We start from the raw sequence: 20,049 nt of genomic DNA, 5'->3' as shown, positions 1-20,049 counted from the left end.
TGAGGCTCCGTCTAACATACTTTGGACATGTTGTAAGGAGGGACCGGTCCTTGAAGAGGGACATCATGCTTGATAGGGTGGACGGACAGCATAGGAGGGGAAGGCCCTCTATGAGGTGAATTGATTCAGTGGCTGGGGTAATCGGGATGGGCGTATTGGAGACAGTGCGATTGACACAGGACAGAGCAGAGTTTAGGGCTGTTGTATATAGGGTCACACTGAGTTGCAAGCGACTCAACTGCACATGACAACAACAACATCATTTGATGCATAGATATTTTTTATTGTTATGTCCTCTAGTTCTATTGACCATTTAAGCATTATGTATTGACCTCCCTTACCTTTTGCGATGGTTTTTGCATTGAAATCTATTTTATCATAGTTTAATATAGGTACTCCTGCTTTTTGTTCTCCTTGCCATTTGCTTGGTATATTTTTTCTCATCCTTTTATTTTTAGTCTTTCTTCATCTTCACATTCCAGGTGTGTGCCTTTTAGACAGCGTATTGATGGGATTTTTTGTTTTGGTTTGTTTTTGTTCCCCAAAGGCAATGATAAAATAGTTTTAATAATAATGAAGATGACTCATTCAAATCTGTAGGATATATCCAATGTACATAGTGACTATACTCACATTTATTTTCTGGGAGAAGTGAAATGTCAGAAAAAATGGAAGACTCTTAACAAGAGGGAAGTCACAATTGACTGTAACAATGGCACAAACATATCAGAGATGATATGGTGCAGGACAGGGCAACATTGAGATCTGTGGTTCACATTGTTGTTATGAATGATACCTGACTGAGTGCAACAACAACATTTTTAGTTTTTTTTAATTACTTTTAATAAAATAAAATTAAAAATTTCCTAAAGAAAATTCTAAACGGGTTATTTCAGTGATAATTTATTTAACTGGTATAACATGCGAAGGATAAATAGTATGTTGTTATGTTGTTATTGTCATCAAGTTGCTAGGGACTCATAGTGACCTAATGTATAACAGCTCTGAATTCTGCTCTAGCCTGTGCCAACTTCATCATCTGCAACACACCCACCCCCATTGTTACCCCAGCCACTGAGTCAATCCATCTCATACAGGGTCTTCCTCTCTTGTGCTGTCCCTCTATCCCCCTCCCATGTATGTTTCTCTCCAGGGCTGGTCCTTCCTTCCAAAATGCCCAAAGTATGTTAGACAAAGTTTCAGAGCACTTTCCTCCAAGGAACAGCCTGGTTTCACTCTCTCCAGGACAAACGTGTTTGTTTTTCTAGCAGTCCATGTTATATTCAATACTCTTCTCCAGTACCACAGCTCAAAGGCATCAATTCCCTTTTCTATCATCTCTAGTCATTGTCCAGCTTTCTGATGCACAGCAAGTAATTTTGCCACGGTTTGGATCAGGGAGGCCTTAGTGTCACACTGATATTGTTGTTATTCAATACTCTGGAGAGGTCCCTGAGAGCAGACTTTCTCAACGCAATTTGTCTTTTGATTTCCTGGCTGCTGGTACCAAGAATGTTGATTGCGGAGCCAAGTAAACGGAAGCTGTTAGCAATCTCAATCTCTTCACTGTCTATCGTGATGCTGCCAATTGGCCCAGTGGTGTAAATCTTTGTTTTCTTGATGTTACACTTCAATCTATATTGAAGGCTGCAGCCCTTGACCTTCTGCAGCAATTGTCTCATGTCCTCCTCATTTAAAGCAAGAAAAGTTGGGTCATCTGCATAGCACAGATTCTTTTTTTTTCAATTTTCTTTGAATAGGATATATTATATTGCTTAATGTTGGGTTTTTTTATGAATTCATTTTAATGAAAATTGTCAGAGACTTTGGATTTCCATTCATTTATTGTTGCACTTTCCCCCCTGTCCAAACTCCCCCCACCCCTCAGTTCGTTCTTCTCTTTGAAAAGTATAAGAAAAATTCCTTCATTGTTATACAATCCCTCCTCCGAAGTCCACTCTACTATGTAGCTTTAGTTCTGGACTCCTAATCATATATCCCTTTTAAACAGTTCTCTCCCTCATCTGTTTCAATGCAGTGTACATAATGTATCCTACCTTTCTCAGTCTCCCTCCAACCCCGATGATTTTGGGTTTGGTTTTTTTTGTTTTGTTTTGTTTTTGTTTTTTTGGTTTTTTTTTATATCCAATCTGCTACTCTTTCTCTCTTCAGTGGTTTATTTAAACCATTCACATTCAATGTGATTATTGAGAGGCACGGTTTTATTGCTATCTTTGTGTTGAGTTTCTTTTCCATGTTGTTTCTTTCTGTGGCACCTCTGTAAGGACATCTCCCAGTGTTTTCCGCAACACTGGTCTTATTTTTACAAACTTTTTTTTTATTTGCAGTTTCTATTTTAGCAAAATTATGAAACAGTGGCTATTCAGTTTGAGGGGGTTTTTTGTTTTTTTTTGTTTTTATTAATTTCAATTAACATTTACAGAGATTTTGGATTTCTGTTCATTCATTGTTGCACATTTTTACAAACTTCTTTCGGTTCTGGTTTTTTCTGCTAATATCTTAATCTCTCCTTCATATTTGATGGACAATTTCTCTGGGTACAATATTCTTGGTTGGCAGTTGTGTTCCTTGAGTGTTCGATATATGTTATTCCACTGTCTTCTTGCTCGCATAGTTTTTGCTGAAAAACCAGCACTTAATATTATCTGCTCTTCCTTATAGATTATTTTCCTTTTTCTCCCTAGCTGCTTTCAGAGTTCTCTTCTTACCTTTGGTTCTGGAAAATTTGACTATGATATGCCTTGTTATTTTTCTTTTGGGGTCTATTCTATATGGTGTACACTCAACTTCTTGAATATATATTCTCTCATTCTTCATTATGCCTGGGAAATTTTCTTCCAGTAATTCTCCCACAACTTTCTCGGTGGTGCCTTTACTTGATTCCTCCTGTTCTGGGATTCTGATGATGAGCATGTTGTTTCTCTTGATGGTGTTCCACATTATTCTTAGGTTTTCTTTCCCCTTCCTTTTTTATTCTGCTTTTTGCTCTAGCAGATCAGTGGTGACAATTCTATTTCTCGGATTCTGTGTTACATCTCTCTTCAACTCTGTTCATATGTGCCTCCATCATGTTGCCAGCATCTGAAACCTTGGACCTTATATTTTTGATCCCAGTTTCTTGATTTTCCAGAGCTTTTAATGCCTCATATGAGTTATCTGTGTTATTTTGGATTTTTTTTAAGCTCCTCATGGTTTTTGCTTGCATTGTTCTGTAATTCTTCAAGTTTGTTTTTCACCCATTGAAAATATTCAATCATTGTTCTTTTAAATTCTCTGTCAGAAAGTTCCATCAGACTTTCTGGTTTCAGGAAATCCATTGGTATTGTGCCATTTTTGAGGGGTGACATCTTGCTTTGTGCTTGTGTAGCTTATGAGGTACCCTGTTTCTTTCATGATGATGCTGTAGTAGGGTTTTTCATGCCTGAGGTGATGATAGTTTCTTGATCTGGAATCACTGCTACAGATGAGGGCATAACAATTATGTTGCCTCTGTTTCTCTCTGAATTTATGAACGATAGCAAGTGTCCGTTCGCAGCCTGTGAAAGTGGTGTCTTCTGTTGGATAATTGTTACAGCTAAGTCAGACCAAGGTGCCCCAGATTAAATGCAGTTAGTTGACCGGATGGGAGGAAATGCAAGGCTGAGGGGGAGGGAGGACAGGTGGTGCAGGCACAAGCACAGGCATATTCTGGGTTGTCATACGCTCAGATGCCACAAGCGGGGACGTCACTCAGGCTGCAGCCACAGCTGTATGACTCACTCCTGGTGGGGCTAGCTGTCCAGGTGGGCACGTGGGAAGACCTCATTCAGTTTGCAGCTGTCCCACTTGCACCGGGGGCAGGGGTTTCTGCCTGGGTGTGGACACACAGGGACCTCACTCAGGTTACAGATGTCCTGCTGGTGTCCAGTGGGGCTAGCTTCTGGATGGGAATGTATCAGGACCTCACTTAAGTTTGCAACTGCCCCTCTCATACCCGGCAGGGCTACCTGTCAGGTAGAGATGTGCAGGTACCTGCGAAAGGAACTCACTCAGTTTACAGATGTCCTGCTTGTGCTTGGAGGGGCTACCTACCCCTGTGGGGACTCACAGGGAACTCACTCAGGTTGCAGTTGTAAAGCTTGCACCCAGCGGGGCTGGCTTCCAGGTAGTCACATGTCAGTCAGGTTGCTGATGTACGACAGGGTGGGTGTGTCATGGCGCAGGCAGTCATTTCTGTGGCGCTGGTGGTCAGTCCTGTGACACGGGCTTTCCAGGTCAGTCCTGGCAAAGATAAATTTTTGTAAGTCAGAAGTCTAAGAGTTGAGAGGTCCTCTTCCTGCTTCTCAACAACTCCATGTCTCTCAATTTTTTGCTTAAAATAGTTGCAAATAGAGAAACATGATTCTTTTGGATATTTTTTTAGTTTTATACTGATTTATTTACAAAGTTCAAATACATTGTTTTTCACACCGGATCTTTCCCATTTCCTTCTCATCAAATTGTGCTCCCTCCCACCTATCCTCGCCCCTTTGCTTCCCTCTCCCTTGTAGTTCATTCAGCATAATGCTCTGCAGTCCCTCCCAAGTTAGGTAGTAATTTACAAAATCATTGCTCCTGTGTGCTGCGTAGTATTCCATTGTATGAATGTACTATAATGTCTCAATCCATTCCATTGTGGTTGGAAATCTGGATTGTTTCCATGTTCGTGCTATGATGAATAATGCTACTATGAACAATGGTGTACAAGTCTCCCTTAGTGCCTTGGTTCTCCTTTTCTCGAGGTATATTCCAAATAATGGAACAGTTGGGTCATATGGAATTTCTATGTTCAGCTTTTTGAGGAAGCATCAAACTGCCTTTCAGAGTGATTGTACCATTTTCCTATACCAGCAACAATGTGTATGAGTTCCTGTGTCGCCCATTCTTTCCAACAATTATTACTTGCTGTCCTGTTAAACTTTGCCCCTGCTACTGGAGTGAGGTGGTATCTCATTATGGTTTTGATATGCCAATGATTTTGAGCATTTCTTCATGTGCCTGTTAGCCATTCGAAAATCTTCCTCTGAAAATTTTTGCCATGTCTTTTGCTAATTTTGTAATTAGGTTATCAGACTTTTTCTTGTGAAGGCCCAGGAGTATTCTATAAACTTTCATTATGAGACTCTTGTCTGAGATTATATTGCCAAATATTTGTTCCAAATAGGTAGGTAGGTTTTCTTTTCAGCCTGTTGGGAAAAGTTTCTGATGCACACATAGATTTAATCTTTAGATGTCCTATTCATCAATTTTATCCTCTTCAGATTGTGCATTTCTGGCTGTATTTGACAAGGAACTAAAACCAATCAAATGGGAAATTGACAACCTCTTCAACAAATAGTGCTGGCAAAACTGGACTGCTAACTGCAGAAAGCTGAAACAGAATCCACATCTCACATCATACACAAAAATCAACTGAAAGTGCATCAGAGACCTGGGACTACAGGCCAATACCATAAAGTTCCTAAGAGACAAATTGCCAAATACAACCAGAAATTAATTTTAGGTGTTTTTTATTCATCCATTGTTGTCAAGTTGGAACCAACTCATAACTGACCCTCCAGTGGGTTTTCAGACCTTACAAATTATACAGAAGGAGATTGTTTATATTTCTCTTGAGGAGCAGCTAGTGGTTTTGAACCTCATGATTTGGAGCTGACCATGTAACTCCTTATCCACTAGGTCCCCAGATCTCCTTTATCCATTAGTAGCTGCTTAATTTATTCTTGTATTAAATATAACAGTGTAGAGATGTATTGAAATTTGCTCACTCATCATCATGGAGTTGGAACCAACAATTATCTGATGCTCCATTGCTGGTGGATTTGAATCAATGCCATCTAGAATTATTTTATAAACTTTCTTGAGGGTGTAATGCCTGCATTTTCTTCTGAATGATCCTTTTCCATACAAATCTATTCATTTTTATAATTACAAAGTATTTACTAATGTGCTACTTTTTTTTCTTCCTTTTTCTTAGTCAATTCTGAATTCAATACTGCCCCGAGCTTCAACATCCAAAGAGGTTGATGCCAGCCTGCTTTCAGTTATTTCCTTCCCAGCTTTTGCAGTAGAGGATAGCCAGTTGGTGGAACTTACAAAACAGGAGATCATCACCAAGCTTCAGGTATACACATTTGTGCTTTTCTTTTCTGTATAGTTGTGACTTTAAGGATAAATTAGTACTATTTAAGGACTTAAGGTTGGCCTGTGATTTAAAAAGACCCTAATATGTTTTATTGTCAATTTAGAAAAAAAATGTAAAAGTCTCTCTAAGAAGGTTAAAATGTCTATAGCACACGTGATGACACATCAACAACAACAACAACAACAACAACAGCCAGTCTTGGTGGAGTTTTGAAATGATACAATCACTTTGAAAAAGTTTGTCAATTTCTTATAGATTCACACATACACCTACTACTTATCCAATAATCTCATTCCTAGATAACTGTCATAGTCTCTCATTCATGTGCAATCAGAACTCCACTGGGTTTCAGAGACTATTAATCACATAGGAGGAGACTTTTGTCTTTCTTCTGTGGAGTTGCTGGTGGATTTGAACTGCCAGAGAGAAATGGTCTCTGAGTTAGTACTGAAACTCCCTATGCACTCGCCTACCAGAGCTCAGAAATGGAAAATTATGTTGATATCAAAATCTACATGTGGATTTAATAAATAGGAATTTATTTTCTCACTATTTAAGTGTCTAGAGTTCTGAATTCAGAGTATTGATTCTAGGGCAAGATTTTCAATGTTTGTTCCTGTAGAACCTTCTTGCCTCTTCTCAGTTTCTCTCTTTTTATTCCTTCGAGATCTCATATGTTTGGAGATATCTCTTCCCATCTTTGCTTTCTTGTTTGCTCAAGCAAATCTTTTATATCTCGGAAATGATGGATTTAAGAACACCATATAACAATGTTGTTGTTAGGTGCTGTTGACCCTATGAGCAACAGATTTGAATGTTGTCCTATGTTGCATCATTCTCACCATTTGAGCCCATTGCTGCAGTGACTGTTTAAATCCATCTTGTTGAGAATCTTTATCTCTTTCACGGAAACTCCACCCTTCCAACCATACTATCCCTTTCCAAGGAATAGCCTAGCAACATGTACAAAGTATGACACAAAATTCTGCTACCCTTGCCTCCAAGGAGCACTCTGACTACAACTTTTATAATTATGCAACAGAGAAAATTAATTCCAAATAAGATAATAACCACAGTTTGGAGCAGGATACCATGCAATCCATAAAAGAAGCATTAATTGTTTTTAATAACCAAAAATCTGGAAATAATCTTCAGTAAGGAAAATCAATAAACTGGACTATATTATCATAATATTCTCTCTTTATCATTTGTTACTTTCTGAAATATTTAACTGTCAATCAGGCTTTTTTAATACAGTGAGTATGTGTATTCCTTCCACGCTTCTTGGATCAATCAAAATTTTGCCTATAGTACTGGGGAGCATTATGCTAAGTGAATTAATTCAGGCCTGTAAGGGCAAATATTGTATAAGAACATTATTGTAGAAATAGATAACTAGTAAAATGTGTGTGAGAATCTAATGGTGAGGAGCAGAGGAGTGAGGATGTGTGGGGTGGGTAATCACAGGATTTCACAATTTGATGTGTGGAGGGAGGAGTAGGCAAAGAAAATGGAAATTTCCAGTGTGAAAAACAATGTATACAAACTTTGCACGTAAACCAGGATAAAATAAACATTTTATTTTAAAAAAAAAACCCACAACCCCAAAATACCATACAACCAAGAAAGAACAAAACAGATGAAGGGGACCTTCTCAGAATCAAATTCCTATGCACATCAAAAAACCTTCTCCAACAGGGTAAAAAGGAAAGAAAAAGATTGGGGAAAAATGTATTTGATAATGATATATCTGACAAGAGACTCCTATCTAAAATTTATATAATACTCCAGCACCTCAGCAAGAAAAAGATAAGCAACTCAATTGCAAAATGGCACAGGATATGAATAGACACTTCACCAAAGAAAACATTCAAATTGTAAACAAACACATGAAAAAAGTTCAAAATCCCTAGCTATCAGAGAGATGCAATTAAAAACAACTATGATCCACTCTGCAACCCTCATTGCATACTCCTACGATAAAAATAATGCCCTAAAATATAATACTTTTAGACTATTCTCTCCCCCATAGACTTCAATGCCGTAAACATATTTCATTCAGTTTTTCTCAGTCTTATCCCCACCCCAATGTCAGCCTCATTCTACAACAGTGGCACCATATAGCATTTGTCCCTTTGTGACTGAGATACCTCACTCAGCATAATGTCCTCCAAGGTCACCCATTTTGAATAATATTGCATGAGTTCCTTGTTTTGCAATGCAGCATAGTATTCCATTGAGCGAATATAAAAAAAAAAACAACTATGAGACTCTGAGAAGAATGGGAATCCCAGAACACTTGATCGTTCTAATGCAAAACTTATACTTGGACCAGGAGGCAGAACTGAGCAAGGGAACACTGCATGGTTCAAAACTGGGAAGGGCGTACGCCAGGGATGCATCCTATCTCCATACCTTTTCAACCTATATGCAGAACAGATTATCCGGGAGGCTGGGCTCTATGAGGAGAAATGTGGGGTCAAGATTGGTGGACGATTTATCAACAACCTGCGTTATGCGGATGACACAACCCTGCTTGCTGAAACTGAAGAGGACCTGAAGCGCCTGCTGCAGAGTGTCAATGACTGCAGCCTACAATATGGATTGAGGCTCAATGTCAAGAAGACAAAGATTCTCACCACTGGACCAATTGGCAGCATCAGGATGGATGGTGAAGAGATTGAGATTGTACACAGCTTTAGTTTGCTTGGCTCCATGGTCAGCAGTCTTGGCACCAGCAGCCAGGAAATTAAAAGGCGCATTGCCATGGGAAAGTCTGCTGTTAGGGACCTCTCCAAAGTACTGAAGAGCAATGGTGTCTCTCTGGAGACTAAGGTGCGTCTGATACAGGCTTTGGTCTTCCCAATCACTTGTTATGTATCAGAGAGTTGGACAGTGACCAAGGAGGATAGAAGGAGAATTGATGCCTTTGAGCTGTGGTGCTGGAGAAGAGTATTGAGAATATCATGGACTGCTAGGAAAACAAGCAGATTTGTCCTGGAAAGGGTTAAACCGGGTGGCTCCTTGGAGGCAAGGATTCTGAGGCTCCGTCTAACATGCTTTGGACATGTTGTGAGGAGAGACCGGTCCTTAGAGAGGGACATCATGCTTGGGAGGGTGGAGGGACAGTGCAGGAGAGGAAGGCCCTCTATGAGGTGGATTGATACAGTGACTGGGATAATTGGGATGGGAGTGTCAGAGATGGTGCGATTGGCACAGGACAGAGCGGAGTTTAGGGCTGTTATACATAGGGTCACTATGAGTCGCAGGCGACTCGACAGCACATAACAACAACAACAACAACAACATGAGATCTCATCTCATCTCAGCAACAATAGCAAAGTTCAACAGAGAAGAAAACAAGAAATGCTGGCGAGGTTGTGGGAAGTTTGGAACCCTTCTTAACTGCTGGTAGGAGTGTAAAATGCTGCAGCCACTATGGAAGGTGGTCTGGCACTTTCTCAAAAAGTTGTAAATAGAAATACCATTTGACCCAGTAATACTGTTACTGGAAATATACCCTAAAGAAAACATTCATCCAAACAGATATATACACATCCATCTTTATTACTGCATCATTTACAATAACAAAGAGATGGAAGCAACCCAATTGCCCATGAACAAATGACTGGTTAGAAAAACTATGGTATATTATGCAATGGAATACTATGCAGCACTAAAAAATAAATTGTACATAGGGTTTTTTACCATGGTCTTCTCAATTACTTGTTATGCTTCAGAGATCTGGACAATCACTAAGGATCACAGAAGAAGAATTGATGCCTTTGAGTTGTGGTGCTGAAGAAGAGTCTTGAACATACCACCAAGTAATGCCAAGAAAAATAGGTCTGTCTTGAAGAAGGTGAAACCAATTCTCTCCTTGGAGGCTAGAATTTTAAAGCTCTGTCTCACATACTTTTGGTCACATGGCCAGATGAGACCGGTCCTTGGAGAAGAACATCATGCTCAGAAAGCTGGAGCGACAGTGCAGGATGAAATGGATTGATACAGTATCTGGGGCAATAGGGGTTGGTGCATCGGAATTAGTGAGACTGGTTCAGGACAGGGAAGGGTTCAGTTGTGTGCATAGGGTCACTATATGTCGCAGGTGACTCAATGGCACATAACAACAACATACTATATTGGTGTGTGGTGTTTGGGTTGGTGTTTTTTGTTTTTTTTTGGTTTGGTTTGTTTGTTAGTCATTTTTTGTTGTTTTGTTCTTTTTGTTTTTTAATATAAGTCTCTTGTTTAGAGTCAACAAGACCTTGGGGAGGCCCTTTGTCTTTCAAAGTTGGTTGTTAATATATTTTGGAGGAACATTCTTCTAAGTGGTACAGTAAGGGTTCTTCTGTCAATATGCTGTACTGAGGTAACCTTGTGTTGCTGTGATGCTGAACTTTGTGCCATTGGGGTGTCAAATGCCGCAATGGTTACCCATGGTGGACAGTGTTTGGTGGAGCTCACAATTTAAGACAGGTTTGGAAGTAGGAGTGGCATCCACTTCCTATACAGTATGCCTCTGGGAAAATCTATAAAATTTAATGAATGATGATAGTTGTAGAAAGTCTTCAGGGCTTTTGTTCATAGGGTCGCTATGAGTCCTGCTGGATTAGAGGCAATCAACAACAACAAATGAAAAACAATGAACACATAAAACATTACACAATCACAATGTGGTTAACCTAGCAGGATATTATATTGAGCGAAATATCTCAGTCACAAAAAGACAAATACTTCATAGCACCACTGTTATAAAGCAGGTCTGATTTGAGGGTTTGGGAGGAGAATAGAATAAGAGTGGATAGATAATTAATATTTCACTGAAATAGATGAAGGAAAGAACTGTTTAAAAGGAATATATGATTAGGTATTATATGGATGAAAGCAACCCAGAGTAAGAGGTACATTGCAAAGAGTACTGGGAGTGGGGGAAGTGAGGTAATTGTGCAATAATATTTAAAAAACAACATTTTTTAAAAGAAACAAACAAACAGTGAACTGAGGGAGGTAGAAGGGGTAAAAATGTGCAACAATGAATGAATGAAAATCTAACTTTCCTGTAGACTTTGTTAAAGTCACAATTAAAATATAAAAATTCATTAAAAAGAAAAGTTCTCCACACTTTGAAACTTATCACATAAGAGTGGTCAGAACTTCCCTTAAGCAATGCTTTCTCAAGACATTATTTTTAAATTTCCTTAAGCTCATTAAAAATTTATTTTACAATTAAAGAAAAGTTGTCCATAATACACTTCAGTATTGCAATACAAAGCTTCAATATTTTTTTCGAGTTCTTTCACCTTTAGAATTGCAGAGCAAGTTCTTCCATTTTTATTCTCCAATTCCAGTTCTTTGTGCATTTTGTTGTAATATTTTGCTTTGTTTTCTTGAGCCGTCCTTTGAAATATTCTATTTATTTATTTTACTTCTGGATATATTCCCTTTGTTTTGACTTTTCAACACTAGTGCAATTCTCACAATCATGCATTTTGGTCTTTTCTTTCTCCTTGTATACATGATAATCTTTTATTATCTTAATGGGGGATAGCATCCCACAATTCATCTGATCTTCATTCAGTGATAATGAAGGAAGGTGTTCAACCTCCACTGAAGGCATTGGCAAAAAATAAGACTCTAGGAAATGATGAGATACCAATTGACACGCTTCAACTGGAGATCAAGATTTCTTCCCATTCACAAGACAGATGACCAAACATAATATAAAAATTCTCAAACAATATCATTAATATGACATGCAAGCAAAACATTGTTGAAGATAATCCAAAAAGGTCTAGGATGGTACACTGACAGAGAACTACCTGGAGTTCAAGTTGAGTTATAAGAGACTGTGGTCAGATCTTTGCTGAGAGTAGAGAAAACCAGAAGAACTATGTTTTCTATATGTCTATATTTTATTGACTATGCAAAGGTTGCATTTAATGATTTATTCATTGCAAATAATTTTTATAAGGAACATAAATGCAGGTTATACACATGGATTTCACCTGATGGTATGCATAGGAATAAATTCTATTACATTTGTGGAAAGACTCGGTGGAGAAGCCCAATATCAGCTGTGAAAACCAGGCCAGGTGCTAATTGTGGGACAGACCACCAACTACTCATATGCAAGTTCAAGCTGAAGTTGAGGAAAATTAAATCAAATCCACGGGAACCAAAATTTGACCTGAAGTCTGTCCCAGTCGAATTTCAAAACCATCTCAGGAATAGGTTTGAGGCCTTGAGCACCAATGTTGTTGTTGTTGTTATGTGCCGTCGAGTCGCTTGCGACTCATAGTGACCCTGTGTACAACAGCCCTAAACTCTGGTCTATCCTGTGCCAATCGCACTGTCTCTGACACTCCCATCCTGATTACCCCAGTCACTGAATCAATCCACCTCATAGAGGGCCTTCCCCTCTGCGCTGTCCCTCCACCCTCCCAAGCATAATGTCCTTCTCCAAGGACCGGTCTCTCCTCACAACATGTCCAAAGTATGTTAGACGGAGCCTCAGAATCCTTGCCTCCAAGGAGCCACCCGGTTTAACCCTTTCCAGGACAAATCTGCTTGTTTTCCTAGCAGTCCATGGTATTCTCAATGCTCTTCTCCAGCACTACAGCTCAAAGGCATCAATTCTCCTTCTATCCTCCTTGGTCATTGTCCAACTCTCTGACGCATAACAAGTGATTGCGAAGACCATGGCCTGTATCAGACGCACCTTAGTCTCCAGAGAGACACCATTGCTCTTCAGTACTTTGGAGAGATCCCTAACAGCAGACTTTCCCATGCCAATGAGTATAGACTAAATTAGCTCTGGGAGGATATCAAGAAAATCGTTTATGAAGAATCCAAAAGATCATTGAAAAGGCTGAAGAAGAAGAAAAGACCAAAATAGATGTCAGATGAGACTCTGAATATTGCATTAGAGTGCCTATAAGCCAAAGGTAAAGGAAGAAACGAAGAAATCGAAGAGCTGAACAGAAAATTTCAAAAGGCAGCTCAAAAAGACAAGCAAGATACTTTAATGAAATGTGCAGAGATCTGGAGTCAGAAAATCAAAAGGGAACTCACTTAGCGTTTCTGAAGCTGAAGGAGTTGAAAAACAAATTCAAGCCACAGGTGGCAATACTTAAGGATACTTTGGGTAGAATATTAAATGATCCAGGAAGTATCAAGAGAAGATGGAAAGAGTACACAGAGTGACTGTTTAAGAAGGATCTAGCTGACATAGAAGAATTTCATTAAATAACATATAAGCAAGAGCCTGTGGTGATAAAGGAGGACGTTCAAGTTGCTCTGAAGGAACTGACAAAAAACAAGGCTCCAGGAGTTAATGGCATACCAACTGACATATTTCAACGAACAGACACTGCCCTGGATGTGCTCACCAAGTTGTGCCAAGAAATCTGGAGGACAGCCAGCTGGCCAACTGACTGGAAGAGATCGCTATTTATTCCCATTCCAAAGAAAGGTGATCCAACAGAGTGTGCAAATTATCAAACAATATCATTAATATCACATATAAGCAAGATTCTCCTGAAAATTATCCAGAAATGTTTGGAGCAATATGTCAACAGAGAACTGCCAGATGTGCAGGCTGGATTTAGAAGAGGTCATGGTACTAGGGATATTATCACTAATGTTATATGGATCTTGGCAGAAAGCAGAGAATACCAGAGGAATGTCTATAGCTGTGCTTCATTGACTATGCAAAGGCTTTTGACTTTGTGGATCACAGCAAGCTATGGCTGACTGAGAAGAATGGGAATCCCAGAACATTTGATTATGCTTATGCAAAACCTATACACATACTTGGCAGTCATCAGAACAGAGCACGGAGACACTACATGGTTCAAAATCAAGAAGGGAGTCCATCAGGGATGTATTTTGTCTCCATACTTTTTCAATCTGTATGCAGAACAGGTCACCGGAGACACTGGGCTGTACGAGGAAGAATGTGACATCAGGATTGGTGGAAGAGTCATTAACAATCTGCATTATCTGAAGCAGTTACTGCAGGAGGTCAAGGGCTGCAGCCTTCTATGGATTGAAGCTCAAAATCAAGAAAGAAAAGATTCTCTCCACTTGGCAGCATCAGTATTGATGGTTAAGAGATTGAGATAGTTAACAGTTTTAGTTTACTTGGCTCCACAGTCAACACTCTTGGTAAAAGCAGCCAGGAAATCAAGAGATGAATTGCATTGGGAAAGTCAGCTGTGAGGGACCTCTCAAGAGTACTGAAAAGCAATGACATCAGGCTGGAGACTAAGGTGCACAATTATGTGCTATGCATCAGAGAGCTGGACAGTGACTAGGGATGATAGAAAGAGAATTGATGCCTTTGAGCTATGGTGCTAGAGAAGAGTGTTGAATATATACCGTGGACTGCTAGAAGAGCAAACAGGTTTGTCCTGGAGAGAGTGAAACCGGACTGCTCATTGGAGTCAAGGATTCTGAAGCTTCGTCTGACATACTTTGGGCATGCTGCAAGGAGGGACTGGTCCTGGGAGTGGGGAATCATGTTTTTGAGAGTGGATGGACGGTGCAGGAGAGGAAGATGATCAATGAGATGGATCGATTCTGTGATTGAGGTGGTAGGAATGAGTGTGTCAGAGATAGTGAGGTTGGCACAGGATAGAGCAGCTTTTAGAGCTCTTGTACATAGGGTCGCTATGAGTCACAAGCGACTCAACGGCACATAACAACAACAACCACATGCAAAGGTATTTGACTGTGCAGATTGTAACAATGAGAAGGATAGGAATCCCAGAATCCTTAATTATGCTCACAGGAAAATTATACCTAGGCCAATAACTTATTGTCTGAGCAGAGCAAGGGAACAGTCTGTGGTTTAAAATCAAGAAAGGTATGTGTCAGAGAAGGGTCTTTCCCCCATACCTGTTCAAAATCTGCATGTTGAGCAAATAATTTAAGAAACTGGATTTTATGAAGAGGAATGTGACATACGAATTGAAGAAAAGCTCATCAACAATCAGTATTATGCAACCTTATTTGTTGAAATTAAAGGGGACTTGAGACACTTGTTGCAGAAGATCCAAGCTACAGTCTTCAAGATAGATTACATCTCAATAACAAGAAGATAAAAATTCTCACGATTGGCCCAATAAAGCAACATCATGATAGATGGAGAAAAGATTTAAATTGTCAACGATTTCATCTTGCTTGGGTCTACAATCAACACCCTTGGTACCAGCATTCAAGAACTCAAAAGATGTGTTGCATTGGGAAACTCTGCTGTCAAGGTCCTTTCCAAAGTACTGAGGAGCAATGATGTTAGAGACTGACCTGATTTATGTCATGATCTTTTCCATCATTTTCTTTGCATCTGAGAGCTAGATAATGAATAAATATGACAGAAGAATAATCAAAGCCTTTGAGTCATGATATTGGAGAAGAGTACTGAATAACCCATGCACTGTCAAAAGAACAGATATGTCTTGGAGAATGTTCTGCTAGAGTGCTCCTTAGAGGCAAGGATTGTGAAGCTTCATCTCATATACTTTGGGCATTTTGTTTGGAGGGTCTATTCCTCAGGAAGAGATGGTGGAGGGACAGTAAAAGAGAGGAAGATCCTCAATGAGATGAATGAATATGACTGCAGCAGTTGGCTTAAGTATGTCAGAGATGATGACGATTGTGAAGGATGGGATGGGACTTAGATCTGTTTTTCATAAGGTCACTGTAAGTCATATTCAACTCAGTCACACCTAAGAACTGCAGATTAGTACAATGAAATAATACTGAACACTAAAAAAGAATGAACTATTGATTTATGCAAGAGTGTTGTTGATACTGAAACTAGTTTTTATAAGTAAAAGAACATCAGGCCTCAAAGTCTACCTAGTTTATTATTCCAATTGTATGACAGTGAAAACAGAAAACCAAAAGGAAAGAGATCAATGATGTTTAGGAGCTGTAAAGAGAGATTGTACATAAAGGAAAGGCACAGGCAAATTTTGTGTATAATGGAGCCTTCCTTTATGGAACTATTCTGATCAACACATAATCTATGTATTTGTCAAGATACATTAATTATATACAACAAAAAGTTAATTTAAAAAATCAAGTAGAGGCATTTTGACAAGATGGTAGCTTAAATGTACCATCATTCTGACCCTCTACCATTAAATACAAGGAAATGGTTCTCAGCTTTAAAGGACTCTGATTCAGGGAACACATGAAAACAGAAAGGAATTACAGGCAGGAAAGTATGATAGGAAAATTAGTTCTCTTTCCCTGCTGTTGTCCTCAGCCAATTGAATTATCAGTTGCAGTGAATTGGAAAAACAGTCTCAACAAAAAACTTACTACCCTTCCTGCCTGTAGAGAGAACCCAAGCTATTGCTTTAAAATCAATAATGCATAACTACTCACTGGTCTATCTGGAGAATGCTACAAGATTGCTGAAAATTGCTAGAGAAGCCTCCTGTAGTGTAGTCTGACCCATGGTTAATATTTTACCTGCCCCTCTACATGCCTCATAGCCTAGGTCTCTGTAATCAACAGTAAAGATATTGTTGTAGTGCTTCAGTTCAAGTTTGCCTACTCTCCCTTCCAGTCAGTACTGATGACTGCTGACTGAAGAAGATGTCTTGAGTGGGGTTTAGACCCACTGTTAGATTACTACAGAGAGGGTTCTGTTAGCAAAAAGACTTCCTATAATAGACTGTCATATATAGCCAGAAATCCACAAGCAGGAGAGGATAACGTTGATGAATGGAACCTTCTAAAGGTTAAGTCTCTGTGTACATCAAAAACTTTCCCCCTTGGGACACTGAGTCACAAGCAGGGGAAAGACTTTCTCAGCTTTCTGTGAGAGGGAGGGCTGATTTAAGTACCTCCTGCATACAAACTGCATAAGTTAGCAAAGCTAAATCCCCGCCACTCCAGAGACAAAGGAAGACATTAAGCTTCAGGAGAGAAAGTGCAGGTGGTGAAACACTGCTGACCAGAGTGAGCCCTTTGGGATGCTTGTGGTCAGAGGGACTGAAAGTTCCCTGGGGATAGGTCCCTCCATTTGGGGATCTTTGCCTCCGTGGCTGCAGAGCCATCCCCGGGGCTAAACAGGACAACAGAGTTTGGACATAGAGCTACAAGCAGGGGAAAGACTTTCTCAGCTTTCTGTGAAAGTGAGAGCCGATTTCACACACACACACACACACACACACACACACACACACACACACACACTCTGTAAGTTGGCAGCCCTGATCTGCTGGTACTCCAGAGACAAAGGAAGATGTTAAGTTTCAGGAGAGAAATCTCAAGAGCTGCTCAAAAGCTGTGGGGCCATCCCAGGGGACAAACAGGACAAGAGAGCTTGGGACACAAAGCCACAAGCAGGGGAAAGACTTTCTCAGCTTTCTACAAGAGGGAGGGCTAACTTGAGACCCAGTTGCATACAAACTACATAAGTCAGACCTGATCTCGCTCCACTCCAGAGAAAGAAATGCAGGAGGTGAGACACTGCTACCCAGAGTGAGCTCTTTGGAGTGCTTGTGGAGAGACAGGACTGAAACTTCCCAGAGGATCCATTTAGGGAGCTTGCCTCTGTGAATCTAAGACCATCCCAGGGGCAGAAAAGGATAAGAGTTTGGCACAAAGAGCCAGAAGCAAGGGAAGGACTTTTTCAACTGGGATGTTGAGCTGCAAAAAAAGAGATGTGACTTGAAACCCCACTAGAAAGAAACTCTTCCAGTTGAGCACCTGGTCTCATACCTTTAGGCCACACCATAAACAAAGGAGAACAATAGAGTTTGGGACAGGGACCAATTAATGTGAGATTCCTGGAGGGCTGCTGTGCAGAACAAGGAGAGAACCTGAAGGACCTTAGGAAAGACAAATTTTTCCAGAAAGGACTTTTAGTAGAGTGAGTGACACACCTCATATATTGAATAATTAACCTGGCAACTTATCATTAACACTATGAAGATAGGAATTACAACAACTCATGCAAATGCAATAGAAACAGTCTAATACTTATAAAGAAAAACTTCACATAACTCAATAAAGCAGCAGGCAGCTTCAGATACTGTGAGAAAACAAATTAAACCTACTCCAAAAACAAGTAGAAAATATTGCAGACACAATGAATACCCCAGAGTCAAGAAGGCAGATGATATGTAATGATATGGAGACATTGAAACAGCTATGGAAAGAAAGTACAAATGATAAAAAAAAGGAAGCCACAAATAAAGGGTATAACCTAGAGGGAGAGAATCAGAAAAAAAATATATTGATACAGAGTTATTTGAGCATCTATTGAAGAAAGTGCAAATTATGGAAGAAACAATGGAAACCACTAAGAAAGTACACACACACTGTGGAGATACAGAGCCAGAAGAAATATATTGAGGAGGAGGAATGTGCACAACGAAGGAAGAAAATGCAAAAAATGGAAGAAATAATTGAAAATATAGATAAAGAGGTACAAGAACTTAAAAATAAAATCATGACAAGATAGAGAGGGAAAGCCAACACAGTACTGGAAAGAAAACAAATTTTTAAAAGATGCAATTCAAAGTCTTAAGACCGAAATGGCAGAAGTGCCCAACATGCTAGAGCGGCCAAAAAGTGTAACAGAAGAGATGGAGCAGAGAGTTAATGAGCTGGATGGAAGAGAAGAACCTCAGTGCAAACATACTAGAAGGAAAAATAGAGATGAAGTATAAAGAAAATGAAGAAAACATTAGAATCATGTGCGATGACATCAAAGGAACATGTGTAGGATTGGAATTCCAGAGTATGAGAGGGATAGGAAAATCACTGAGAAACGTATAGAGGGACATTAGAAGAAAACTCCCCAGGTATTATGAAGAATGAGGAAACTCAGATTCAAGAAGCTCAGTGAACATAAAATATATTAGACTAAAAAAGAAAAACATCAAGACATATCATAATCAAACTCTAAAATAAAAGATAAGGATTATTGTTGTTGTTATGTGCTATTGAGTCACCTGTGACTCATAAAGACCCTATGTGCAACAGCCCTAAACCCTCCTCTATCCTGTGTCAATCTTATTGTCCCTGACAAACCTACCACCATTACTCCAGTCACTGAGTCAATCCATCTCATTGAGAGTCTTCCTTTCTTATGCTGTCCTTCCACCCTCTCCAAGGACTGGTCCTGCCTTGCAACATGTCCAAATTATGCCACAAGAAGCTTCAGAATCCTTTCCTCTAAGGAGCATCCTGGACTCACCCTCTCTAGAATGATCCTATTTGTTCTCCTAGGAGTCCATGATATATTCAATGCTTTTCTCCAGCACCCTCAAGAAAACAAAGATTCTCACCACTGAGCGGGTTGGTAGCATCATGATAGATGGTGAAGAGACTGAGACTGTTAACAGCTTTACTTTGCTTGGCTCCACAATTAACACTTGAAACCAGGAAATTAAAAGATGAATTGTATTGGGACAGTCTGCTGAGACCTCTCCAAAGTACTGAAGAATAATGATATCAGTCTGGAGACTAAGGTGCACGTGCTATGAATCAGAAAGGTGGACAATGACTAGAGATGAAAGAAGGAGAAAAGATAAGGATACCATAATAAGAACAGCATGAGAAAAACAAAAAGTCACTTCCAAAGGAAAAGCAATTAGATTAAGTTCTGATTTTTTGACAGAAACCATGAGAGCACGAAGACAATGGGATGGTATATACAGAAAGTTGAAAGAAAACAATTGTCAACCAAGAATCCTGTACCCAGAAAAGCTCTCCATCAAATATGAAGGAGAAATCACATCAGAAAAGAAAGAAGGAATTTGTGGAAATAAGATCAAATAGTTAAGAACTTTTATGGGAAGTTTTCATACAGAGACACCAAAGAAAAGTAGATGGAT

General features: G+C 39.5%; 1 protein-coding gene across 4 annotated transcripts in view; it reads left to right on the top strand.

Moving 5' to 3' along the window:
- PHKA1 (phosphorylase kinase, alpha 1 (muscle)) overlaps window positions 1–20,049 on the top strand; it is a 742,463-nt gene that overhangs the window by 217,807 nt on the left and 504,607 nt on the right. For all 4 annotated transcript variants that reach the window (XM_006895993.1, XM_006895991.1, XM_006895992.1 and 1 more), the window contains one exon: window positions 6,017–6,163. In XM_006895993.1, coding sequence (XP_006896055.1) covers window positions 6,017–6,163 — 147 coding nt within the window. The remainder of the gene's footprint in view (window positions 1–6,016; window positions 6,164–20,049) is intronic.

Source organism: Elephantulus edwardii, unplaced genomic scaffold (genome assembly GCF_000299155.1).
Source record: "Elephantulus edwardii isolate Elephantulus edwardi_28Jun2011 unplaced genomic scaffold, EleEdw1.0 scaffold00178, whole genome shotgun sequence".
In the NCBI taxonomy this organism is placed as follows: Eukaryota; Metazoa; Chordata; class Mammalia; order Macroscelidea; family Macroscelididae; genus Elephantulus; species Elephantulus edwardii.
Note: the sequence above shows the minus strand (reverse complement) of the source record. Positions and strands in the feature narration are given on the sequence as shown.